General features: G+C 34.6%; 3 protein-coding genes across 3 annotated transcripts; 1 reads left to right on the top strand and 2 right to left on the bottom strand.

Annotated features, from left to right (window-relative positions):
- Positions 1-1,344: 1,344 nt before the first annotated feature.
- On the bottom strand, positions 1,345-22,022 carry LOC123311326 (sodium/potassium-transporting ATPase subunit beta-1). The gene is made up of 6 exons (XM_044895222.1): positions 21,103-22,022; positions 19,073-19,325; positions 17,733-17,950; positions 3,360-3,571; positions 3,124-3,249; positions 1,345-1,576 (listed from the first exon to the last, which is right to left on the bottom strand). The coding sequence occupies exons 1-6, from the start codon at positions 21,449-21,451 to the stop codon at positions 1,436-1,438; spliced, it is 1,299 nt and encodes a 432-aa protein (XP_044751157.1). The 5' UTR covers positions 21,452-22,022; the 3' UTR covers positions 1,345-1,435.
- On the top strand, positions 3,118-27,147 carry LOC123311325 (zinc finger CCCH domain-containing protein 10-like). The gene is made up of 9 exons (XM_044895221.1): positions 3,118-3,257; positions 7,571-7,908; positions 13,291-13,502; positions 13,972-14,115; positions 17,038-17,177; positions 23,717-23,897; positions 25,635-25,698; positions 25,756-26,071; positions 26,273-27,147. Exons 2-9 carry the CDS (start codon positions 7,903-7,905, stop codon positions 26,854-26,856), a joined length of 1,647 nt encoding a protein of 548 aa, XP_044751156.1. The 5' UTR covers positions 3,118-3,257; positions 7,571-7,902; the 3' UTR covers positions 26,857-27,147.
- On the bottom strand, positions 10,181-13,223 carry LOC123311327 (partner of bursicon). Its single transcript, XM_044895224.1, has 4 exons — positions 13,172-13,223; positions 12,404-12,721; positions 10,689-10,813; positions 10,181-10,589 (listed from the first exon to the last, which is right to left on the bottom strand). The coding sequence occupies exons 2-4, from the start codon at positions 12,534-12,536 to the stop codon at positions 10,419-10,421; spliced, it is 429 nt and encodes a 142-aa protein (XP_044751159.1). The 5' UTR covers positions 12,537-12,721; positions 13,172-13,223; the 3' UTR covers positions 10,181-10,418.
- Positions 27,148-27,641: the final 494 nt, after the last annotated feature.

Below are 27,641 nucleotides of genomic sequence, written 5' to 3'. Positions count from 1 at the left end.
ACTTCGGCCGAAAGGTTTGATAAAAAGAATCATTTTATTTATGATTTTTCTCAGGGTGCTTAAAGAAATGTCATACATATCCGCCACATCCCTGAAGGAGGCACTCTCATGGCCAGAAAACCACAAAAATACAACGACATACTCAAAAGTCGTTATTTTGCCAAACTCTCCCACCTGGTACGAATAGTACTCAGAATGTTCAAATCTTTCCACAATATTATTCAACACTCCACGTGATACTCTAAAATGTTTCAAAAACTCTATATCACTGTGAGATCGCACTGTCTGAATATAATTTTCATTTCTGCGACTGGGTTCTCCTTGAGTTAGTAAGACAAAAATCTCTTCATCACTACTTGATGAGTACACAATTTATCTCTTGAAGAAAATCTAAATACCTCATATTCAACAAAGCAATTAAGTCCGAATATATCCAAAATCAAATGACTTCACCTGTCATAACAGTTTCGAAAGTTATAACTTTCGAAACTGTTCTGATTCTGATCCTTTGCACATGCCCGACAGTTCAGGATTTTTAGTACCGCTTGAGTCGTGAATTTTTCAAACGGTCGTGGTTTGATACAGAACGGCCTCTGCGAACAGCCGACTGTCAGTTCTGAATCAGAAATTACGACCAGAGACAATTACGACACTACGAACGCAAATATTGAATTGCGCATGCTCTGTACAGTTCGGGACAGTTTGGGACTACTCTACGAACAAACCTAATTATTGAAATCTTTTTGAGAGATTTTGTAAAGTAAAATTGAAATCAAATAAACACTCAGAAACATCGTCATTCTGATTGATAAAGGTATGGAGGGTAGAGATAGGTAAAGGATAAGGATGTTGGCTTCAGTCGATAAATAACGGTTCAGTTATCCAGTAGAAACCAATTTATTTTATTTGAATTTGTTTATAGTTATAGTGATAAAAAGGCTCAAATCTGAAGGATCAACTGCTGCAGTGAAAAGCATGTTTAATATATTACATTGATTTTCATGAATATCTCCCCCAGTAATATAATATTGTTCTGAAATATTTACATAGAATTAATTTCCAACACAAATATCAATTTCGCAAAAAAATTTCCTAATATTCTGAAGAAAAAAGAGAATTTGGACACTTTTATATCTATATAACTAATATAGAGGGAAGATTTCAAGAAACTTGGTGAGCTGATAGTTGTCCTTATAGAGTTTATTTTATATGTATGTATGTTAGTGTTCTGTGTTATGTATACCTATTATTGATATATTATAAGAGGTAAAACCTTCCATTTCGTCTTTACGTAAGGAAGCTGGCAGGATTTCTAAGAGGATTTAGGAAATCAAAAATGTAAGCTAATAAGCTGGACATCAAAAACACTGTCTTATAATTAAACTATATCTACTAGTACAATCTCTTATGGCAGGGATTGAGTTCAAAAATCATGTTATTGAGGCTGGGACTTCAAAAAATGGTCGGATAAAGGTCCTTCATCAGCATATCCAGCTATTTCTTGCGGTATAACAGCACTTTCCTCAATACTAGTACAAGGTCGGCACATACAGTTCAACGGAGCTTTTGTGGTGACCTGGAAATAATCATTTACAATTTTATTTAATTTCATTATGATAGAGTGTTTGAATAAGTATCACCACAGCCTTCTTAAAGATAAAGTCGGCTGTGGTATCACATATCCCTCATTCTTATCTTTTTTCGAACACTTGCTGATGATATTTCGTGGATATACAGGGTGTTTACCTAACGTGCAGCAAAATGCAAAACATTGACATTTTGAAATGAAAAATATGCTTACTCGTCTGATTAGTTTAAGTCGTATTTTCACGGATACCACGCGTTTTGGAGGTGCGCGCACCTCCAAAACAACCACTATTTCTTGTAAGATACAAATTTGCAACTGAAAGCCTCATTCTATGATACCCCTCGAGTTTTTCTGATAAAAAGTAGCCTTATTGTTCTGAGGACTCTGAGGTTGAGCCCGTTTCCAAGAAAAGCTTGAAACGGTAGAAAACAATTCTAACCAAAGTTTCTGTAATCTTCGATATTTTAACATTTAACAGCCCAAATTCAAAAATTTCCGTTGAGTTAATTACAGTCTTGTTCATTAAACACTTAACACGTAGCAGATGCAGGCCAACAAATGCTGAGACAATAATAAATTTAGTGTTTTCTACTCTTTTCGACCGTTTTCCTTGATTTTACTGGGTATAAGTTTAGATTTGTGCCCACCTCCGATTTTGTCGTCGATTTTTTCTTAGATGAAGCATTGTATGAAAAATCGATTGGTACATGTCTCAACTTTAGGAGACTTGTAGTTTGGGAGATATGATTTTTTGAAGTTCTTATGAAAATTGCGAATATTCGGTATAATGGAATTGTAACATTTTCCCTGTTTAGCGCTTAAATAACTAAGTGCAATCGTTTATGCGTTTAATTAATATCTTAAAATGGTATTTTCATATTTCATGTACAAATATGTTTTTTCACTGTCCCAAGCTAAACTAACCTAACCTAACCTCAAAACCATTATTTATATTTTCATCGAAAAATGAAAAATTTCCCACATTTTTCGGAATAAACTAACTGAAAACGTTAACTCATCGAGTTATCTTAAGGCTAACATTCGAATTCATTGAAAGTGATGAAAAAATCGAAGACAAAAATCCAAGGTGGGCGCTAAAGTAAACAGGAGTCTTTTACTGATACCCTTTTTCATATAACCCTACATCTAAACAACGCTGATACTCAGGGAAATCAGCTAAAAGTTTGCGAGAAATTTTTTCATTGACGCTCTGAGTACTCGAGTACTGTCCTGCGATCGGTAGATGTTCCTATTCCTAATCAAATGATGGCATTAATCTTTGTTCCTAACCTAACCTAATTTAAATTGTCATCCTCAAATTCTGTGATTTGTTTTTCTGCAAGAGATTAGAAATTATTACTTGTTCGTATTGTGCATAATTGAAAATTACTGACATTTCAATTGATTTTTAATTAAATGAGATAACACAAATGAGTGCTAATTAATATTTCAATTCCTTATTGATTGAATAGGCGGTTCTGTAATTAAACTACAATTTTCTTAATACTTTACAAGAACTGGAGTGTTGTGTTTACCTTCAAGAATTTTCGTTCTCCTGGCTTTGCCTTTGGACAAAACAAGGAAACTGAAGCTTCCCTTTCGCCAGATTCTTGACAGCACATGCAAGAACGTTCCATTTGCCAAATTTTGCTACCAGATACCTGCAAAAGTGAGTTGAAATATAAATAATATGGATTAAATTTACCGGTGAAACATGCTCTTCTCACAGTGGTGATTAAGTATTACAAAATTTTGAAGAAAATTCGCTCACCTGAAGATATGATCCACATCTTCCTATGCATGCAAAACTTGGAATAGGTTTGGGTACACAACCAGGATATTGTAGTACATGAATAACAGGAGTAACTTCACATAAATCAGTTTTACTTGCAGCAGAAACCTCATATTGTATATATCTAGGGTCTATACACATACTTCCAATTATCATAAACATAATGGACTTGGTGAGAATATTGCATGACACTGAAAAAAATTATATTTATTATGTAAAATATCTTATGAGTTAAATTTGTTCTACTTATACCAAAGAGTTTTTTCCTCTTTGCTTATACAAATGCATAGTACAGAAATTAAGTTACAATGAATTATGGCAGCGATTATCATTGATCTCTTAATATTTCAGGCAAGATTGTATATCCTTTTCCCCTAACTTTTGCTTTTTTCCCAAAACTCAATTAAAGTCAACTACTGCCTCTACTGCTAGTTTTATCGTGAAAAGAATGAAGAAATGGGATGATGTCTCAATATTACAAATTCTCAATCGAGGTGAGAGTTGTGTTGATGTGATTAGGTCAAATAAGACCAGCATTCACCATTCACCTGCAGTGGAATGGTCTTCCTGATGGTACACTGTGGGGCTAGCCATCTAGTTCATTCGTTTATATATATCATCATATATATCAGTGGATGTTATGAACTGAATTTATTAAGTCAAAAATAATTTTGAGTGTGACTGGGGCAGTTTATTCCTCAAGTTTCATGTGCCCAGATCCAACAATTTCAGATATACAGGTATCCCGAAATTAAGTTAAGAGAATTTAATGATAATTATATTCTATTTCGAAAAATAGGAAGAAAACTTCATATGAACTTAGAGAGGTTCTGTTTTTGATATGCAGGCTGTTGAAGTAAATTCTGTGAAGAAGGTTATTTTTAATTTTTCTCTGGAACTGAAGGAATAAAGTGAGTTAAATTAGTTTATTCCTTAGGATTTTAATATCTAATCTCAAATCATCAATTTGTTTTGATTTTGATGTTCAATTTTGGATTCATATGTGAACCATGTTTCATCAAGATTTATTGTCAAATTTTTTTTTTAAATATATACAGAAATTACATATACTCATTTGTAGAATGTGTGTAGAACTGTGTCCTCTACAAGAATATGTAATTTAGGAGCAACCCGTCTGTTATACTTCCATAGAGAAGTATCTACCATAAGTTTTTTTAAACTTGATTCTGGATAGGATGTGTAGATTTTTTACAACGAAATCAATCCGACTGGCAGAAACCTACATTCTGATTATACCGTACAGAATTACAGAAGGATTCCTTCTGTAATCTTTGAACGTGCCGGCTCAAGTGTGTAGCGATAGACCGGTTTCGCTCGTCTTGTCAGTACCGCATGACGGAAAACACCCGTATATTCATTTACTTTATGGTACCGCATAACTGAAACAAATGAATCAAGCGTATGGTCCGTATATACACATTTGGTAACCGCAAGTTACCAGAGCGGTTACTCTGGTGAATGATATTGAACCAAATTGTCAGGAATTCGACATATACGGACCGCCCACTTACTAACCAGAAGTAACCAAAGTGTATATACGGACCACAGCCCAAGAGATGCCGATAGAATGAAGCAGACTAAGCAGAGGATCTTTTGTTCAAAACCAGTGGCGGCATCGAAGTAGTAAATAAATCAATGCGACATCTGGCATTGAGCGACCTAAGCTTTCTCATACATGACAAGAAAGTTGGATGGGGTTGAGGCTAAGGGGTTGTGGAAAATATTCAATTTTATCGCCAAAGAGTAAGAAGTAACGATCGGATCTCAGTTAACGTTTGTCAGCGTCGTAATTTTAAGCTATGGGTTATTAATTTTATTTTTCTCAATGGACTCTTGTGTTTCTTCTGATAACCATAAAATTAAAAAGAAGATTTTATTGCCAGAAAATGGGGTTATTTAAAATCAATTTACGGGATTCAGAGTTTTCATATTGAGTTGATGGTTGAAGTATTAATTTTTTTCCATACTTTTTATGCCACATCCCTCTCAATTCTGTCTAAGAGGGCTGTGCTTATGCCCAACCCTGAGAGGCCGGCAAGACTGTCAGATATGGCAGGATCATGGAGAAACACAAATAGAGCAGATGCCCTCGGAGTAGATATATTTCAGTGGCGCATTGTTAAGATTTGGGAGTTCATGGTGAATTTGTAGCAAAGAGAGGTGAATTTGTAGCAAAGAGAGGTGAATTTGTAGCAAAGTTAATCTTTGTTTGTAGTCAGTTTCACATTGGTGATAGATTGTTTCGGAAACTGTGCGTCTCACAATTTTAATGATTTGTTTATATTGTATTTTTTTTTTGTAAAATAGCAGTACCGCAAGTAAAAAAATGAATTTGCGACACGCTGTATACAATTTTTTTACATCGAAAGGAGTGCAATTTGAAATAACTATCGACCTGACCGAGAATATTCAAAACAAAAAATTATCTTCGATTTATCGAATTTAGAATTTATTCAAGTTGGGGACTCCCACCGAATATCGGAATCATCCCTACTAAATATCTAACGGAAAATATTCCTGTCTAAAACATCGTATTCCTGTCCAGTTCCCACTTGCACATAAACTCAAAATGACATTCACTGTAAGATCAAGAGTTATGAAATTATTTTTTACAAACTTTGCAAGTTGAGATAATGTAGGAATATTTCTAAATTCAATAAGTTATGGAAAACGATAAATCTTAGAATGAAAATTCGACACTAGTATAGAACAACATGCCATTAAAGCGGAACGAGCAATAAAACTTTGGAGATTGGTGAAATAATTTTTTTTTCTGATCTATGTACGAATAAGTACACCGACTTTTTTCGAAAGTTGAAAATAATTGTGAAGTTGTAATAAGAATATATCGCCCAAAAATTCACCGATAATTCGTTTTCAGTGCTGCGAATGTTTCAGAATTCTTTCGTATATGAATTTGAAATTGAGTACCTGTAGTGAGTTCAGAAATTTTACTGAGCATGACTATGTAAGCTCCAGAACTATTCACTTGAGGAGTTTAACTATACTTGGGTTATTTCGTAGAGGTCTTTCTTTTATAAATTCACCAGGAGGGGGAATATGGAAATCCAAAAAGTTGTCGAGATGTTTTATGGGGAAATTGTGTAAAGTTTTCTCCTGCTGTGCAAGTTAAGTGCTCGAACATACCCTGCTTTAATGCAGTTCAATTAAGGGGTTGTTTTTATTTGAATGACATGGAATTTTTGGTTTCGACTCTGCTTTTACAGTCAATCGAATAAGCTCGTATTTCATTTTAATTAGATTAATAACATTCGTCATGGTTTTTTCGTTTATTTCAACCGATTCAGTGAATGAGAGTTCTCCCACTCTTGCTGTAACATTATGTTGAATATAATATAGTGAACCAATGAATATGAATATAAATAATCATACAGGGTGTTACATAGTTTCATGCTCAGTAGCAGGTAGAAGGCACTTGAACTATTGCAAATGACGACTAGTTATATGCTGCAGGATGTCTTTTGTACAAGATATAGGTTCATATTCATTAGACATAACTCCTTGTATTTTTTCAATATTTGGTCAAAATGTGTTACCGGACATTTTCATTCAGTTTCTCGAGACCTTGTAGAGGTAACTCAATTAAATTTGCTAATGAAAAAAAAACCGAGTAACATAGTTAAAATCATGTGAATAAAGACCTTTATTATTCACACGTTTTCCGGGCCCCAAGATGGTGGGTATTCGATTTTGAGTGCACCTCACCCATTCCTCAATTAAAACAATATAACTGCTAGTCTGGTAGCTTGCAGGCTATTTTTATACATATAATTAGCCATATAATAGAACGTGATCCGAATATTCTTCTTGTACGAAAATGCAACCCTCGATGTTCACAATGACGCTTTAATCATCATTATTTTTTGCGCATTGATACGCTCCTTCCTTGATTTTCCCTCATTTCTTCAAAACATAGGAAGTAAATCACATTATCACATTTTTATTCTTGAGTGAAAATTAGTGGTTATATGTTAACATTTAAGTCTTTTTCAAATTGTGGTAATATGCAGGAGAAAGTGAAATGCTCTAAATTTTGTACTATCTAGCCTGATTCTCAATGTTATAATTGTTAAATATTTTCTTTCATGAGATTCAAATAAAATTTCAATTCTATTCACTTATTTCGAATTCTCATATTTTTCCGACAGAATGATCTTATCTAATGGAAACTCCAAATACAAAACCTAAGACCTCGCGGAAGAGTCCTAAGAAAAAACAGAAGGCTTCCAACATCGATTTATGTTCTCAAGAACTCAAGGACAAGGAAGAAGCATTGAGGAAAGAACTGGCAGATTTGAATTCTCGAATTGAGCAACTGAGTAAGGAAGGAATAACCGTTGATGTATCTCAACAGATGGAAGCTCTGCATCACTATAACGATATAAAAGATACGACATTGATTGTGTTGAATTATTTGTCCAATGCAACTAACGAATCGATCACAGAACTTCACAAGAAATACGATCTTCCATTGAATTGAATGAAGGTAGGCATAGTGATAAATGCTGTTAAATGACAAAAAAATATATTTTACTTTTGTAAAGTTGTTCCCAAACAAGAGAGAGAGAGAGAGATATATATATATATATATATATATATATATATATATATATATATATATATATATATATATATATATATATATATATATATATATATATATATATATATATATATATATATATATATAGAGAGAGAGAGAGAGAACATGAGAGAATGTATCTCCCATAGTGCGACAGTGTCAGTTTTGGAAAATGCCTTTTTTTTTCTTGTTGACAGTATTATTTTATTATTTCATGTTAGAATAATATCTTATTTTCTGATGAAAGTATATTATTCAAAGAGCATATTATGATGGCTATTATAATTTATGCAGATGAATAAGTGAAATAAGTGAATGATAGCACACAATAAGCGAGTAGGATATCTTATAGAGTTACCACGAATAGTGAATTGGCCGAATGTCGAATATTCGGCTACGCTTTTTGTCAAAGCGCCGAATGTTTGGCAAAAGATATGTGACTGCGCATGCGCATTGGGGTGAGTGAGGAAACGACTGAGCCGGCGTATTTGTTTCATTCATGATAGGCATTATCATTTGTTCATTAAATCGTCTTATTGTGTTGCTTATAGTTCTTACTTACTCCGTATTACCAGGAATCAAAGGCGGCTCGTCAGAGGAGGCAAGGGAGACTAAGCCTTCTCATTCAGTTGAGCACCAAAATTCATAATATACTTACATTTCTGATCTATCATAGTTCACGTACATAAATAAATGTAAATAAATAAATCTTTATTGGTCCATTCAGACATGGGATGTATAGGACAGGTCAAAAAATTCGGTAAAAAGTCAATATAATAATATTGACGTACACGCATATAAAAGACACAATAACAAACATCGCATCAGCAATCATAAAATGATTTGTAAACATAAATATAAATATAGACAATAGATCAATCATACAAAAAAAAAAATGATAGATAAAGTCAAAGATTGCTGTCACTCAAATACTCCGCAACACTATAGTAAGCTTTTCTCAGGAGAAGTTCTTTCATTCGGTCTTTAAAAACTGTGAGGGTCAGAACCGCCATATTTTGATAAAATATCAACTACTGCCTTATAAATTCTTATTGAATCTGTAGTACTATTGTCTTCCTCCCTGTTATAATTTTCTTATACAAGCTGTACCTGCCTGCTTCGCAAGACGAATTTTCTTTGCTTTACTCACTTTTTCTTAGATGGCGGCGAAATGGTGGGAAGATGAAAAATAAAATGTAGTGGATTGTCCTTTTCTCAACACTCTAAGTTCCGTGGAAATAATTGGTTGGACTTGAAATATATACGATTTTCACAAAATGAGTTTTAAACCACGACACGAAGGTAAACTTAGTTTATCTTCAACCACCTAAAGATGCCATTGTGATAGCGTGTCGGGGTTTAAAACTCATTTTGTGAAAATAGTATAATCAAGTTCAATTATGGATTTTCATCAAGTATCGGTCACATCAATTCAATTTATAAAAAAATCAAACAAAAATATTTGATTGGGCCTAGATAACGTGCAAGTAACGCAAAAACTAAAAAAAGTCAGATATTTGAAAATACAGACATACATGTGTTCCTCTTCGTTTTGATTGTCTGGAATTTATTTTTCCTTATTTTCACTTGATGTAGTTGTTGAAATGGGTGTAGAATTTCTCAAAATTAATCAATTCCACTCTTAGATTCTTCCAATTTCTCGTTCCCTTTATCTTTTTTCTTTGAACATATGAAACTAAATTCTAGAAATTACAGGATCATCCTTCAAACTTAGAAGTTTCTCTATACACGAAACTGAACCCCCACTTGAGTGAGTGGATGCACATTCCCCTATTATATTTATAATATTTTTGAGTTGGCTGATATAGTTAGTATTCGTATTGACAAGATGCAAGAATTAAATGTTGAATTCTTATGAATAATATACTCAGACTTTCTTGTAGTTGTGAAGAAAATACATAAGAAGATTAAAAAGGATGAATCTGTCAATTCATTGAATTCTGTTTAATTATAACATTTTTTCTTGCCAAAAATGAATTGTGTACCATCGATCAATCTTGAAGATTAATCAATAATAATGGCTTCATTTTTCGAGGTCCAATAAAGACTAGTTATTATTTTTTTCAATGCTCCTAATGAATTGTTTTGCATTTCATTTATTTCGTCGTCGAAATTTAGCTGCAGGTATCTTGAAATCTTCCGATAAACACTTTCATAAATTCTGTTGTTTATTCATAAAATAAATAATATACATGAAATTTATAATCGAACAACTGTATATACGGCATGTAATTCTATAATTTTATTTGACACTAACTACAAACACAAAACTGCTCTTCATGAGGGCTTTATCTAATATGAATGCAACGAATATTATGTTATTAGCAACTGATTAACGCAGTAAATATTCAAACAATCATATCAATATTTTACAAGAAATAATACGACAAGTTTTATCGTCCCAAATCGCCACATTTATAACATTTACATTCTGCAGGTTCCTTCAACTTGACATCTAGCGAACTGTTTCCTTCATCAATTAATTTCACACCATCTATATCGTAACAATGGTTAAGGGTAATGATCCTCTCCCTCATGAAACTTTCTCGACAGCAGTAGCATTCCTGCAAAATTCAGAAATGAATATGGATAAGGGATGCTGGAGATAATGATATTTTCGGTCATATCACTTGATATCGAATACAATTCAATACGGAACAAACCTTGAGAAAACCTGTCGGAGTGATAACAGATGGTTGAACTTGGCTCCTACATAATCCTTCGCATTTATTAACAGCTACATCACCACTGCAGGTTCTTTGCAAATGCCCAAGTTCATCGTATTCCTCTGGAAAATTTAACATAGTATTTCTAAATTGTGATCATCATTCAACTCAATATAATATGAGATCAAATCTCATATGTGTTCTTCATTTTTTTTTTAATTCCTAAGTCGTATTGGCTGTCTGAGAATTTTTATACCGATTGATGTGGCCGATACTTGATGAAAATCCATAATTGAACTTACAACAGATTATAAATATGATTTTTATGTTGGTGAGGTAAGTTTACTGAATATGCTATTGTGATGGAGAAACACATGCCGTGGTTTAAAAAATTTTGTGGAATTTTTGGTGAAAATCATATAATCTGTTTCAAGTGTGAATTTTTATATCAAATTGTCGATGAAAATCAATCATTACTCTCGGATGTTTTATTTCTCAACTTATACAGTTCATGAAAAAATAAATGCTGCACATTGGACACAAAATTTCATTTTTTTCAAGATCATCGAAATATTTCAAATTTCTCAGAATACAATTATAAAGTGTGTGATAGGATAACTATTATACACTGTAACGCAAATTTGGAAAATTTATTTGAAAACTTCATACTTCAGTATGAAATAAATTGACATCATTTGAAGCGAATAAAAGTGAAGCAAGCGTCAGTAAAATGTTTTTCTAAAATTGATCAAGTGTATTTTGAGGAGTGGTTTCGAATTATTACCTCCCAAATCATTATGAAATTATGAAAATTTATGCATTCTCTATGTATTTCATGAATAAGAATCAGCCCAAAGTTACAATTCAGAGTATTTAAAAATAGGGTCCAACTTCTGAGTTAGAAGCACATCGATGACGTATGAAGTGATAACCAAAACTTTCGGTTGCTTTTCACTTCATTTAAAATATTAAATACCTAGAGAATGTACAAATATCCAAGTTTTCTTTATGAAAGGTTTTGGAGATAATAAATCAAAGCCTCTTTGAGACCCTTGTTTGAGCGGCTGTTTCTTTTTCGGTTACAAGTAAGAGAAAAATTTCCCAGAGGTTTTTCGCATTTTTAACTTTTTTTTTACCTTAAATTTTGACCACCTTTGTAAAGTGTAATTTAAGGAAAACTTGCTCATAGAACTTCGGGAGCCTGATGTCGACCCTTTCTGTACAAGTATTTTTGCACAATTTCCTTTCCCCGAAATGACAAAATTTGAGCCAAAAACTAAGAGAACCGTACCAAATGTCATCGAGTTATTCCTAATACAACGATTCGTGTAGCTCATTTGAATCTTCTTATCTCAAAGCAACAACTTGAGAATGTAAAGTCAGGGTTAGGCCTTCACGTTTTAATTTTTACTCACCAATAAGATAATATAATACATCTTAAAAGATTGGCAACTTGAAAATTTCCATTCGTTTAGTTAGATCAAAATGTTTCGGAAACGTTATAATTTCAGTATTTTTCTTCATTAGTATAATTTCGTGTTCAAAGTCATTTGATGAATGTGAATTTGAACGCTTATCTTATTACTCAAATTAGGTTTTGGTCTAACTGTTATAACCTTCCACCATAGAGAAGTTAAAATTCCACCTCCACCTTATTGAAAATCATTTTACTACTTTGAATATTCAAGTATTGATATTTAATAAAAACTCACCTTTGACTAGATGAATTTCTGCTGGAATGGTTTCGCACGTCTCTTCGGGCATATCGGGCTTGCAATAACTCAGTGTGAAAATTGTGTACAGCAGAAAAATACTCAGGCCGATACGTGTACACGCAAGTGCCATGGTAATGGAAAGATTGTGGGAGAAAATACATCGTCGTGTCGTCTTATATGACCAGAAAAAAATAGGGTGGAAAAAACTTCATACCCCCCCTGTGGATCACTTATATCGAGCTCCTATGATTTAATCCGTTCACTGGCAACCATTCGAAGAAATTTGTATTTTTCCTATTGGTTGTATTCCAGTTCCTACAAGAAGTATTTTTCAGCGTTGATTTCGATGTTCGTTATCATTGCTGGATGCTCTTTATTATCAACGAATTAATTAATATCGCCGTTGACCCCTACCCTTAGGGGGTGGTGGCCTGCTGGGATACATGAAAGAACTATTATTACTGGGGCGTCTATACAACTTTTATGTATTCAGTTCCGGATTATTCAAATTCGCTACCCGTGCTTGGTGCTTGACACAGTTTTTTGTGTGAGTGGCAACAAGCATTTTTCGATTTATTATTTCAAATACTATGCTTTTGAAATCAAACAGGAAAAAATCTACCTACATCAATTTCAGATGATATCCATTGACGATCCTCGTCAATCAGTTTTCGATTGGTTTTAGTCGAATCTCTCATGACCGAAGGGCGTATATAGGGGAGGAAGCCCCGGATTTGATCTAATCTAGAGACCGGAGATACTTACACTACTCTTCAAAACTATCTTTAGATTTTTCTCTCCGTTTCTTTATTCCATCTAATAGTGACACGACAGCTACAGATCACCTCTGAGATGGGACTCACGAATGAACCATTTTTTTTCAGATTAACCTCACCACAACTTCCCTCGAAATGACAGACTCAACCGAAGAATCTAAATCGGACAATGCAAACGATAAAGAAGAAGGCGTTTGCAGAGATTTTGTGAAAGGAAGATGCGATCGTAGTTATTGCAAATATAAGCATGAAACTCTTCCACAAAATTTTAATTTCTGTCATGACTTCCAGAACAGTTTTTGTCCAAGGCCAAAGTGCAGGTAAGACATTCGTACACATAAACGAAAATCGGATTTTCTCCCCGAACACTGAAACACGGGCAATAAAAATAAAAAATTAAGAAAATGCTTCGGCGTTAAAGTTATAAACTATCTTTTAAAAACAATATTGCCTGAAAATCAATATTCAAACAACTTGGATGAATGTACAAGTCATAAGGAAATGAATTAAAATAATGAAAATATGAAAATTTTGTCTAAGGAAGGAGTCTCATATAGACTATACATACATATATTCGTATTGTTTCAATTTTTCTTGCCAACATATTGTAAATACTTCGGACGAATAAGTATTATTACGTATTAATTATTGCTATCCTGATTCTCCTAGGTACCAGCATTCTCAACAAACAATTTTTCATTTTCATTCCTTGTGTTTCAGATATTGAGAGAACAGCCATATAAGTTTCAAGAAAAAAAAAAGAATAATTTGTATGGGGTTTTATTACAGATTTATCCATTGCTCTCCAGATGAAGTGGATGAGTATAAACGAACAGGGGAAATGTCTATCCAGATACTGGCTGAGGCAACAAGAAAAAATCAGCTTCCTGGTGTACAACCAATTTGTAATCAGTTCAGAAAAGGAATGTGCAGGTAGGGTATCATTTATCACTTACGGTATCAATGAACAACTATAATTCGAATTCCGAAAATAATTCCATTGGATGGAATTTTTGTGGGATGTACAGGGTGATTCAGAATTCGAGGCGAAATATTAAGGAACGTATACAGGCTGCTGTTCTTGATAAAAAATGTAAAATAAAATTTTTGTATATTGCTTTGTTACACAGACGTAACTCTTCAAAATTTCTAAATGATATCAATTCTGAACTTTAAAAGCTGATAAAAATACAGAAATAATTAAATCAAATGTTCAAAAATACCACCATTAGCATCGATACCTGTTTGGCATCGCAAAATTACTGAATCGTACACTGATTGCATGTTTTGCCTATCCTGAGTGGATTGGACTGCATTAATAATTCGTTCCATTAATCGTTCTTGATTATTAATTTCCACTGCGTAAACTTGTTGTTTCAAATGCTCCCATGCAAAACAATAGAAAGGATTCAAGTCAGGTGATCTCGCAGGCCTGACCACGCCGACCAATCCATCTACCAGAGACAGAGTCTCTGCCATCTACTATTGAAATTTAACCAGGCGACAACATTTCGTCCAACATGCGGTGGTGCTCTATCGTGCTGATTGTATACCAAATTAACAGAAAATCAAGCAGCAAATTATCAAGATTGTTTTCTAAAAACGGCATGATTAGGCAGGACTTGGATTGGAAGTATTTTTTTTTTTTAATTAATACGGATGGTATCTTTTTTTGTTCTCATATTATACAAAAAAAGGGGTTTTCAAAAATATATATATATATGTATGTCGATATATTATTTCTATACTCAAGGCAAAATCACCATTTCATTGAAATTTCCATTTATTATATAAAAGAATTCTATAAAATTGACCACTAAAATGTCCACTCCGAATGAATCTTCATCTCTATGATACGTCTTTAAAATTCATTTGTTAGCTGAAGCATTTATATAACTTCATGAAAATCATGTAATTTATGTTACACTCAATTTGAATGAATATTGAGCAGCATTTCTATAATCCATTTTAAAATAACTCATAAAATGTTCTCAAATTGAGTACCATTATTCTGACTCCCTACTTTGAATCAACCCTATTCACGACTGAAGTCTTGAAAATTTTATTTTGTAGTTGCTAGAAATATGTTCCTCTTTGCTCCTAACACATCTTCTGACATATTCGAAACGTTATGGAAAATGAAAGATACAACTTCAGTAGTTCATACAGTCCAGACACTCCAGTAATCCGGACTGCTAAGATTCGGGGATTTTGAAATTTGTACTTCTCAAATCCGGGCGCGAAAATATTCATATGCAAAACAATATAATTTTATTGTCTGAACAAGAAAAAACAGTTGAATGACGGTTGGAAAACGGCACTTACTTACTTTTTACTTACACTCGCTGAGTAAAAAAGTACTCACACGTCAGAATTATTTTTGTGTGATCTTTGATTGATAAACCTTATATTTGATCAGTTTGTTTTTTTTTTTCATAAATTCAAATCACTTGAATAATACGGACGCCTCGATAGTCCGGGCATATCCCGGTACGATATCTGCCCGGACTACTAACTGAAGTTATACTGTTTAGTTGATTTGATGAATTTTTATCAATGATCCTAGTTTAGATATTTCAAAAATAGAATTCTTCAAATGAGGCATCAGGAAAAAATCATACTGTGTGATATAACACGATCAGGGAGTAAATTCATGTTCGGTATGAGGGCTAATGAGCCAATCCTGAAAAACATTCCTGAGAGTATCTGAGATTTCTACAGCTGTTGAAAATAACTACATATTGGACAATTCATCAAAATTCAATTTTACTATAACAAGGCATAATGATTTCTCTTTCATAAGTTCTGCTGTTGAAGTTCATCGAAGAAAATTCCAATTTTCCTTCGACTGATACATAATACTCCAATTTTTTTTGATGCTACAACGGTAGCACATTTTCAATTCCATTTTCTGATAGCATATCAATTTTTATGGGAACCAATTGATGTCTCTTTTTAAAAATCGCGTGGCATATGCTTATGGAGACTCCAGCCAGTTGAGTCAACACCCGAAATGAGGTTCTTGGAGCTTCTGTGATCATATAATAACTCTGGGGTTTTTTCTCTGGTCGACCACTTCCTTTTTTGTTTAGACATATCCGTTTCACGAAAAACGTCAACAATCGAAACGGTACTTTGGAAAGATTGATAATAATCTACAGCAACATTGGTATACTCCATACTCCATGAAGTCGCTGAAACATTTATGAATAGAATATTTCCACTCTCTTCCTATTTTCTCCTCAATTTTGAAGGAGGATTAAAAAGTGAATGCCCGTAAAAACCATTCCTATAGTTTGCTGATAATTTTAATACATCAACCTAAAACGCTGACTTGATATTTCTCCTGAAAAAGAGTGCAGCAAACGCTAAGAATTATGTTTAGACACGGAATATAGACGTTCAAAATTCCATAGCCTACTTGACGACGATTTTTTTTGAACGCACGTTAAGCAGGTTTATATTTTTTCGGAATGATAATTTTTTGAACTATGGAATCAATTGAGTAGTTCGTATTTGGAATAAATAAGTGGTTTTTAATTTCTCCCTATATTCAAGAGATAGTCATAGGTCTCCACCTATGTCAAAAAAGAGTTACACTATGAAAACATTTTTTTTTTTGGAAAATTTCGACGAAAATCGAGATCGAACATCCTCTAAACTCTTTGTCTATCGGGCCTAGGAGTAGGAGAAACACCAAAAATCAAGCAATTTGGGACATCGTGTACTCTGAGCATTTGATTTTTTATTCCGAGAATTCTTCATCAAAATATACTGAAGCCTCTTTTGCTTTTTCAATGAAACATACTCTTTCGAAATACTGCTATTCACAACACTACTTTCCTTTGTCCATAGAAGGAGTAACTGTAAATACAGGCACTTGACGAAAGAGGAGGAAGATGCAGAAATAATGGAGTTAATACAAAGTAATAACCAAAGAAATGTACATATGCAAAATAATTTCCAGAGTATTCCAGTTGCTTCTGCTGGGAATGGTAAGTAATGATTTTTTCCACATGTGCTGTGCGTAAACAGAGCATAATTAAAAAATGCTAATTCAGTACAATCATCGAGCAATCATTTCTTATGACGATGTAACTTTAATTTGAATTAACTTGGAAAATCAGAATAATATAGGTGCATAAAACAAGTGTTACTATCTAAACTCGAAAAATTTGATAAAGTTTAGGTGTTCCTTGATAAAGTGGTGTTACGATTTCGTCATTCATAGATGACCTACATCTTATTGTTACTTGGGATATTTATTCACACTTTTTCATAACATAATCCTATTGTTCTCATTATTTTGAGGGAAAGAAGTATTATGTAGATTCAGTTTGACATACCGATTTTTAATATTATAATAAATATTCATGTTCTTATTCTCCACATAATTTAATATGGCAGCGTATTATCAATGAATACTTTGAGGTGTAGATGGTTCAGTCTGGACCCTATATTTTTCGCCCAAACGGTACATTGGATATGTATAACAATTCCAGTTGTGACTCCACTCAACTTGACTGCTACTAAAGGCGACAAATACTCACTTTCACCCTCATACGGAAAATAGTATCCGTCGAAACCTTGCTTGGGGAAGTAGTTCATCTCACCCATATGTTCATTATCCCAAAGATTCTCACCAAGACATTCAACATATATAACATCTTTGTTGGATGAGGCCAATATGTGATCCATCATGGATTGGGACATTTCATCGGGTAAATCTTGCTCTGTTTTGAAGAAAATCGGTTTCCAATGTTTACGTCTGAAAAATATGATATTTCTCTTTGAAATTCGAAAAGCTTATTTTTTTTCGAAATGTCCTGGGTGTATATGAAATGCCTAGATATTGAAATGATGATTTCTACACAATAGAACGCTGTATCTGCTTCTACGCGCGGTGACCCACCGGGCTGAACTGAAGCGTTGTGATCCATTGTTAACTTGTAGTTGAACAGACTTGAAGCATGAGACACGAGGACAAAAAGGCCACAAGTCGACAGAAAGGAGTCCCTCTTACCATAGGAATAGTGGGTATTTGTTTCCTTAAATCTTTAAGGTTGCCGCTGGTGAACAGAATAGGTTCAATAATCAGTGCTGCTGCACCAGCGAGACAAGGAGCAACCAGTCAGTTCCATTTTTTTAAATGTTTATTGAACAGTTGGCCAGTCATTGCCCCAGTCATCAGACTCAGCTGTTTCTTCTCAAGAACCAGGAGTTCACCTTAGGCTTAGAGGACGATCTCTTAACTCGACTGCCTGATACCACTTTCCGTTCTTCCCCTCAATGGAGAAGGGATGCATCGGCATCTTCTACCATATTGAGAGCCCTCGCGTATACCCTAAAGAGTCCACTATCGCGCCATTTCTCCTGTTCCCAGACTGTAAAAGCTGTCTTCTTAGCCACCTCTGTAACTACAAGTTGTAAAGGAGGTAAACCCAGCAGACATTCCACCGCTGTCGTAGGGGTGGATCTCAAAGCGCCCATAATACTTAGGCAGGCTTTACTCTGGCATCTTGTCACAATGGTGCGGTTCTTCTCAGTGGAAGTCCACCACACCAGAGATGCGTAGGTAAGGAGAAGCCTCACCACCACATGTGATGTCATCTACAGGTTGAAGGACCTCGGCGGTGGCCAAATTACGATTTATTTTGGTTATTACTTACAATATTTTTTTTAGTAATAATACGGAACCAGTCCACGAAAAACTAATAATGACGTCCTGCACCCCTAAAATGCTAATTGGATGAAAAAGAGGACCTACTCCATGCGCAATCGTTTCCCACATCACATATTTTTCAACACGCCCTTTGGAATGGAAAAACTAGTTTTATTAGTTTTACATTTGCAATATTTCATTTACTATGCTTGGGTTTGATATAGTCACCTGTTCAGCTTCAGAAAGAAACACAACGATGAATTAGAATAGTGATATCGATTACTGTTGCAATCCTCCAATAAGTTGAGATCGAAATAACATGTCTTCTTGCTTTTTCTACCTCCAGAGCAGTCTTCGTAATCCTCCTTTTTTGCTTCTTTGTATTTCTTGAAAAATACATCTAAAGCTTCCACATATTCCTCCTCTGTTTTTTCTTCCATTGGATCAGAACTGTACCATATCATGGGGTACTTTGTGACTACTGCAAAAGATCCGAATATTCTAGACTAGTAAATAGTTATACAGAGGACCTACATTGTATTATCCGGGATAACGAGAATAATAGTTATTTTCCTATCAAGTGCGGAAAGTGATACTTGCCCGCACGAAACTGCCGTTGCCCGAACGATGCGAAGCAGAGTTCGGGTAAGCAGTTGAGTGCGGGCAAGACACTTTCCGCAAGAGTTAGGAACAATATTTTTTCTACAAGCGCTTGAAATATAAAAATGTATCCATTTTACGAAACAGATCATATCTCATTTGATTAATTCATATATAATGACAGACGTTATTCTGCATGTCGTTACTAAGGGTTTCTCATCGTTGACGTTCTGTCCATAGAAAGATGATAGAATTTAAGTTACTCTATAATATTTGCGTGCGGGAAAAACCCCTGCTAATCCATTCCCGCACGCAAATGCGTGCGGGAAAGAAATAGCAGGCGTTTTTTCCGCACTCTTTGGGAAAGTGACTCTTTGCAACTTGGAATGCGTGCGGGAAAAAGGTTGAACGGGCACGCTTGTAGAAAAAAATATTTTCAAATATATTTCGATTGTAACGAAAGTAGCTATCAATTTTATTTTTTCAAATGGCATGCCAATAAAATATATTTAAAAATTTCCCATCGAAGTTTAATGTGATTTCGGTCATGACAACTAATATTCCGAAGCTTTCCAGAGATATTTGGCACTCGGGCGAATATTGCCTATTCGGGATGATTATAAAGGTACGGGCTGAAGGACCTCAGGTCGATGGCCATTAAAATAAACTTTTTCTCTCATCTAATCATCATAAAATCACGGGGTTGGCTGCGTGAAACTCCAGAATTATTTCATTGATGGTATATACAGAGTGGTAAATGCAATAAATGAAACCCCTAACGGGGGTCAGAACAACCCCTTGATTTTGAATAGGGATGTGGGGTGTTGCGATTAACAATTTGAAGATCGTATAGAATACTATCTGACCCTAAAATTTAGCTTCAAAATATCCATCTATGATTAAATAACAGCGAAAATAGTGAAAGCCGGAAAATCGAGGTGTTAAATTTTCGTTGGATCACACTGTTATTTATTCTTTCATTGATGGTGATTACGATCTAAGGAATCGATAGGAAAATTGATCTTAAGGAAATGCTCTCAAAGATCTGATCGTTCATGTCGAGGCCTTTGTTCAGCCTATCAGAAATGCTTCAATTCAATGCTTCTACTGTATTTTTTAATCCTTTCTCACATAATATAGTAATCTAAGCGCGTTAGATCGGGTGAACGTGGTGGGGAGCTGTTTCTGGTTAACGTTCCATCGTTAATTTGAATGTGTTATTTTTTATAGCACAAAAAAGCTTGAAACTTCTGTAGGTGTTCATTTAAGTGCTGATTTTCTTAGTGGTGATGCTGTTATTTGTCCCAATAATGACTATTGAATCAACCACTCATGGCCTAAAATTACCCTTAGTGAATCCGAAGAATCAAAGAAACATCAGCAAATAACGTTGGGTATCCTTAAATGATACCCAACTTTGATATTATTATGGTATGTATGAAAACATACATAATATTTGATATTCAGATGCATAACTATGCTAAATATGGTTTCGATGTTGTTTGATCTCGTCAGTGCAACACAACTCTCACCTCCGTGACATTTTTTAATTGTTGTAGCACCCTTAATAATGATCGATTTCGATCATGAGTTCATCAGACAAAGATCGCCTTCTTTGGTGTTCTGCCATTAATAGAAATATTGCTCTACATATTTACCTATATTTGGCACAAATCCTAATCCAGGATGGGCAGAATCCAGTAGATTTTCTCTATCGATTATTGCGTAATCTGGATATGAAGATTTGATAAAGTAAACACAGCCGTAGAGGAATCCTAAGTATAGAATTACTATGAATGCGGTATATCCTATATAATAAAGGAACATAGTCATCCACTGGGTTGATGTCCTTTCGCAGCAAGTTCCGGTGCTTGGGTTGTATAAGTATCTTTTTATGGAACCCCAAGTGGTGGTTGGGAGTAGATCATTCGAACTTCCTATATCTGTGTCGGAATCCGTACTGACCAAATCTCTCATTACGCTCATGGAAACCTCCTTCTTTGCCATGATGGAGAATTGTTTGGAAAATATAAAGAGATTTACTGAAACTAGTTAACGATTTTTGATATTTAAAATAATAGCATTAATCAATAGAAGTAATTTTATTTCATGCCTTTTGTCAGTTTCAATTAACCTTGGCAACCATCATCTGGAAGTAATATAAATTCATATACAAAGTGTTGCTTAAGAATATGCTGATGTTTAAGGAACGGTTCTCCAGAGGAAAGGAATTATTGCTCTGGCAGAACATGGCACGTCCCAAAGGCAGATTGCAAGAACGGTGGCGGGTTACACAAGGGGTAGTTTCAAAAACCTATTCAAAGTTTCTGAAATTGGGAAACCTGAAGAATAGACCTAGTAGTGGAAGAGAAGAAAAGACAGGATGACAGGATGTAGCTCAAATAGCAAGAAGAAATACTAACATTTCGTCCAGAGCTTCAAAGTGAACTTTTGCAATCTAGAGGTGTGAACGTTTTTGTCGAAACTATCAGAAAAAGATTTCGCGTTCGGGACTTAATTAGCAGAAGATTGTTAAGGGTTCCAGAACATTCAAGCCAAAATAAAACTTATCATTTAAATTGGCGTTTAGAGCATGAAAATTTGAAAAAAGTTTTATTCATAGGCGGAAATACACATTTTTGTGGGGGTGGGTGACAGCTTCCGAGGTAAAGAGGTTGGTTAGAGAAGATGTCTGAAAATTCTAGAAATCGCTGAAAAAAAAGAAAAAGCTCCAGAATAGCTTTTTTACTGCTGTTTTTCCTCTTTTGGCTTCTTTTCTCCGACTTCGATCCGATGACCGGCGAATTCGCATTTTAAGGGTTTGTGGGAGACAAGCTACACTCCGTACTGCCAAACCTATTCCGAAATACAAAGGTGGTTATTTAATGTTTTGGGGTGGAATTATGATTTATGAAAGAACTCCTTTAATTTCCCATTCGTCAAACCCTAACAGGTCAGACGTATGTTGGTATTTTGGTAACCTGCAGCCAGACTTTGGCGAGGTGGTTTCGGCGATTCTATTAAATTCATGCAAGACAACACACCTCCACATACCAGCAGAGTTTTAAAGTGGCCTTCTTGTTCACCGGATCTGAATCTTAAATCGCCGAAACCACCTCGCCAAAGTCTGGCTGCAGGTTACCAAAATACCAACATACGTCTGACCTGTTAGGGTTTGACGAATGGGAAATTAAAGGAGTTCTTTCATAAATCATAATTCCACCCCAAAACATTAAATAACCACCTTTGTATTTCGGAATAGGTTTGGCAGTACGGAGTGTAGCTTGTCTCCCACAAACCCTTAAAATGCGAATTCGCCGGTCATCGGATCGAAGTCGGAGAAAAGAAGCCAAAAGAGGAAAAACAGCAGTAAAAAAGCTATTCTGGAGCTTTTTATTTTTTTTCAGCGATTTCTAGAATTTTCAGACATCTTCTCTAACCAACCTCTTTACCTCGGAAGCTGCATTCATGCAAGACAACATACCTCCACATACCAGCAGAGTTTTAAAGTGGCCTTCTTGTTCACCGGATCTGAATCTTATAGAGCACTTATGGGATCAAATCAAAAGAAAGATAGAGCCCCTCAAAACACCCCTGGTAGCACAGAACTACTTATACAAGCACTTTTAGAAGAATACTCAAATGTTCCTCAAGAAAAAATAAAAAAGTCCATAGATAGTATGCCTCGTCGAATCCGTGTTTGTATCGATGCTAGAAGTGGCAAAACTCATTATTAAAATTATTCAAATAACGATATTTCTTGTTGAATTGTTATTTTCAGAAAAATTACCTTGATAGAATTATATACTTATTGTTATTTGTTCTATTATTAGGAAAATTGTGATAATTTTCATTTTATTTATGTCATAAACTTGGTTTGTAAAACTGGGCTTTACTCCTCAACACATATTTTTCCAATTCCAAGTTTTATTTATCGAAATTGCCTGGCGATTCCATATATTTTCAAAGAAAATTTATTTAAAATATCACTCCTTATAAAATTGAAAAAATATAGTTAGTTCATAGACTGAAAACACACCCATTGCTCATAAAAATTCTGGCCTGTTCGATTCAAAAGACCACGAGCCACGAGCCGCCACTGAATGAAAGTCAATTCATATGGACCAAATGATGGCTCGTCTTGCTATTTTTTCACGATTCAATAATCAACTTGTGAAATCAAAATATCCATTTGCCTAGCAAAAAAAAAATTTCTTCTAATACTTCTTGAGTTCTTGATGTGAACTCCGACTTAAACGTTTTCATTTTCAGGGCTGCAAACCATAAACTCACTTGCTTTTGTATCCAATGATTTTGCGAATTATGGACCATCATTACCCAAGCGTAGACTCATCGCAGAAGAACAGTTGGATACTTCTAGAAGTGAGCCTATTTTTAAGGGCTACTGTGCTGGTACTCCCCCTGCTCCAATTCTGAATAGTGCGGACGCGAGGTAGGTGTACTATTTTTCTATTATCTAGGGGCCTGTTCACCATGGAAGCTAAATAAAACCACAACTTCTCTAACATATTGTGTATTATACATTGGACGTGAAATTTAGGCGTTTTGCTTTAAATTCTTAAAGTTGGTTGTTGGTATCAATAGAAATCGGGAAACAAACTCCTAGTACGAGATACGATATAAGAAATATATACCATCATAGGTTATTTGTTAATGGCAAATGTTATAAGTTGAACAATATGTACATTTATAGATCGCAAATGGGTTGCCTAGCCGAAACAGGGGCTACTACCCTCATTTGTTATTTATGAAAATCGAGCATAAGTCTACAGAATATTACATGAGGAATCGGAAAAACATGTTGCCTAGTTTCCCCTTGGTACTCCTATGAGGTTGCCAGGTACAAACAGGTAGACAACCGTCATTTATATACCCTCATCAGTTATTCATTTGGACTTTTTTTTCAAATGAAAGGTTACTTTATCCCCTATCTCACAGTATAAGGTTGCCTGGTCAAAAGTGGGGCACATTCATGGTTGCCTAGATTTTATATGTTAAGGTTTAAACGCTAGCAGGGAGAGCCACAGAGAGTTCAGAAAGACGATTTTTCCTATCTTTGGAGTCAAAGTCAACCCGGATGGATTTTTGAATACTTCTGATTAGTCAAAATCAGAATAAAATTCCATGCGTTGTATTATAGTATTGATAAATAAATGTGTGAATGAAAAAATTTGAAATTGTTGTTAATATTCAATCTGTTTTAATTCCTGCATTTAATCAATGGAGCACCCTCCAAAGATAGGAAAAATCGTCTTTCTGAACAATCTGTCGTTCTCCCTGCTAGCGTTTAAACCTTAACATATCAAATCTAGGCAACCATAGATGTGCCCCACTTTTGACCAGGCAACCTAATACTGTGAGATAGGGGATAAAGTAACCTTTCATTTGAAAAAAGGCCAATTAAATAACTGATAAGTATATAAATAACGGTTGTCCACTTGTTTGTACCTGGCAACCTCATAGGAGTACCAAGGGGAAACTAGGCAACCCTAGTGGACTTAAGCTCGATTTTCATAAATAACAAATGAGGGTAGTAGATCAAAAAAGTTGATGAAAGTTAACATTATTCAACACCATTGACCCTTGATTCAGCTAGGCAACCCATTTGCGATCTATCAATGTATATTTTCTAATTTTTAACATTTGTCATCATCAAATAACAGATGAGGGTATACCGTATCTTGAACTATCCGGAATTAATAGGGCATTTACTAAGCCCCAGAACGGGGCGAACGAATATAAATCCGCCTGTTTGTTTTTTTTTTCTAAGTAAGTTTTTGAAAAAAAATCCAATTTCCTCTTACTTGCACTTTTCATTTTTCTAAAAATTTTAATCTCATACTCTCTATACCTAGGTTTGGCGTATAGTATAAAGATATTTATATTAGGAACAGAACAGGCAACTAATTTAGAACAATGAATACCTACTTTTATATTATACAAAACTTCAAAGTAGTATCAAATGATTGATTATTCAACATATCTGAAATTGCACATAGCAAGAATTCATCCATTTAGGGATCGATAAGTGATTGATTGGTCCCATTCATTAAATATTTTCAACAAACAAGACGAACGCGGGTATTAATATGCACCGACTCTCTTCAACAGCCATAGTTCTCTATATTCCCCAATATATTTAGTGGTACCTAATAAAAACAAATTTCAGGACTATCATGTTGGAGGAACAAATTAGTCTTTTGCATAAAGAAATCAATCAATTAAAACGACAGGTAAGTCAGTCTCATAAAATGTCTAATGAGAAGTGTTGATTCAACTTCATTATTTAGGTTCAAGATCTGACCGCAACCAATGAGTTTTTACTAGATCAAAATGCTACACTACGAGTATCGAACAAACACAACGTTACAGTTCCGAACAGATCCTTAACAAATCCCACTGCAGCGCCTCAGCAGGTTATAAGAACTGTTACAGCCGGCGTTGCCAACGTTCCCGTTTCTATTGCCACAGTGCCAGTGTCTCTAGCTACTGTACCTGTCTCATTAACTACTGTTACAACTTGCAATCCGGTGACAATTTCTGCAGTGCCATCTGTCAGTATTGCACCGACAGCGCAGCTTTTAGCTCCTAGTCCACAAATTTTGGGTAAGTCACAATATTAACTGGATTCAAATAGCTTTTTTTTTTTCAATTTTTATCTTATATGTACCTACACCTCATTCGATTTACCGTATTTCCGACGTGATAGCTCTAGATCCAGTGCGCTTAAAAGAAGCAGTATATCGTACAAAATAAATAAACAGAATAAGGAAAAAAAGGTGCTACAATCTATTTTTTGCATTCCAGTTACTCCATCCACTCAATTAGCGATAGCGAACAATTCACAGGCCCAGTTGACCATAGCCGCAAGTAATGCCCAACAATTAGCGGTAGCCAATGTACCTCAACAAATAACTTTGACCAATCAGGGGCCTCAGCAATTAGCATTAACAAATCGAAATCAACAGCAAATGACTTTGACTAATCCAAATCAACAGCAAATAACGTTAGGCAACCCAAATCAACAGCAGATAACGTTAGGCAACCCAAATCAGCAGCAATTGACGTTGGCCAATCAAAACCAACAACAATTGGCTTTGGCCAATCAAAGTCAACATCAGCAACAAATGGCATTAGCGAATCAGAATCAGCAACAAGTAACTTTAACAAGTCAAGGTCAACAATTAGCATTAAGCAGTCAAAACCAACAGCAGTTGGCTTTGGGTGGGCAGAATCAACAAATATTGACTCAGCAAAATCTTGCTGCCCCGCAGCAAATAGAAATACATGGAACCATTCAAACCTCCCAACCAATAGCTATGTCAAATGCAGGACAAACAATTGTTTCCTATCCCATTGTTACTCATAGTATAAATCATTCGATTCAGTGAATGGATGTGTTATATAATCATCAATTTATAAAGTGATATATTTGAAAGTGAATTTATAGAAATGTGATTGAAAGAATTTCTTTATGTGATAAATAGATGTTATATTAAAGTATTTTTTCAAATAAAAGACAATTGACAAAAAAATCTAATGAAAATTAACTTATTTCTGGTTGGTAACATATCGACTAGTTTTACTATGTTCTTGAATAATACGCCTATAGATATCACAGAAGACTTATCCACCAGAATTCCGTAGAAATTCAGTTGGTATATTTGTACATACAGTGAAAATTAGGATATTTTATTTATTTGTTCCTTGGCAGAATATTTTATTAATTTAAATAGTTTGATACTAATGCATTTGTAGTTTTCAACAGAATGCCAAAAATCTATTCAGTAGTATAGTTATGAAAGTAAAAAAAATGTGAATAAATATTTTTGTGTTGATGATTGATAAATATTGTTGGAAATAAACAAAAAATACCAGAAATTATTTGCAATTTTCTCTTCCCAACCTTGAGAAATAGAATTTTCTTCCTTCGAATTCATAACGAAAAAAAGAGGTGCATTAATCGGCGTTATCATTCACAACGGTCAGTGGCTTTTATCTAATCACCAAAAATGACAATCATTTTAACTGTACTACCTCCAAGTGGTATCTCGTGGTTATGTTCAGTAAATCAATTATACTTTTTCAACATAATAAAAAAAATATTTTTCAGAAATTTAACTTCCGCTGACTCCGATGATCAGTCGGCTCAATTCTTACCTTGCTAGTTTACTTA

This window comes from Coccinella septempunctata, chromosome 4 (assembly GCF_907165205.1).
Source record: "Coccinella septempunctata chromosome 4, icCocSept1.1, whole genome shotgun sequence".
Classification (NCBI taxonomy): Eukaryota; Metazoa; Arthropoda; class Insecta; order Coleoptera; family Coccinellidae; genus Coccinella; species Coccinella septempunctata.
The sequence above is the reverse complement of the archived record's forward strand: the minus strand, read 5'-3'. Positions and strand labels throughout refer to the sequence as shown.

Bases quoted from the DNA above. Each gene is read 5' to 3' on its own strand.
- LOC123311325 (XM_044895221.1), top strand. The intron at 23,898-25,634 runs GTAGGTGTACTA...AACAAATTTCAG, and splicing joins CTGAATAGTGCGGACGCGAG to GACTATCATGTTGGAGGAAC. The intron at 26,072-26,272 runs GTAAGTCACAAT...TTTGCATTCCAG, and splicing joins TCCTAGTCCACAAATTTTGG to TTACTCCATCCACTCAATTA.
- LOC123311327 (XM_044895224.1), bottom strand. From the start codon at position 12,536: ATGGCACTTGCGTGTACACGTATCGGCCTGAGTATTTTTCTGCTGTAC. The intron at 10,814-12,403 runs GTGAGTTTTTAT...TAAATTTTCCAG, and splicing joins AGAAATTCATCTAGTCAAAG to AGGAATACGATGAACTTGGG. The intron at 10,590-10,688 runs GTTTGTTCCGTA...TGAATTTTGCAG, and splicing joins CTCCGACAGGTTTTCTCAAG to GAATGCTACTGCTGTCGAGA.
- LOC123311326 (XM_044895222.1), bottom strand. From the start codon at position 21,451: ATGGCAAAGAAGGAGGTTTCCATGAGCGTAATGAGAGATTTGGTCAGT. The intron at 3,572-17,732 runs GTGAGTATTTGT...AATTTTTTTCAG, and splicing joins TTTTCCGTATGAGGGTGAAA to TGTCATGCAATATTCTCACC. The intron at 3,250-3,359 runs GTGAGCGAATTT...TCACTTTTGCAG, and splicing joins GATGTGGATCATATCTTCAG to GTATCTGGTAGCAAAATTTG.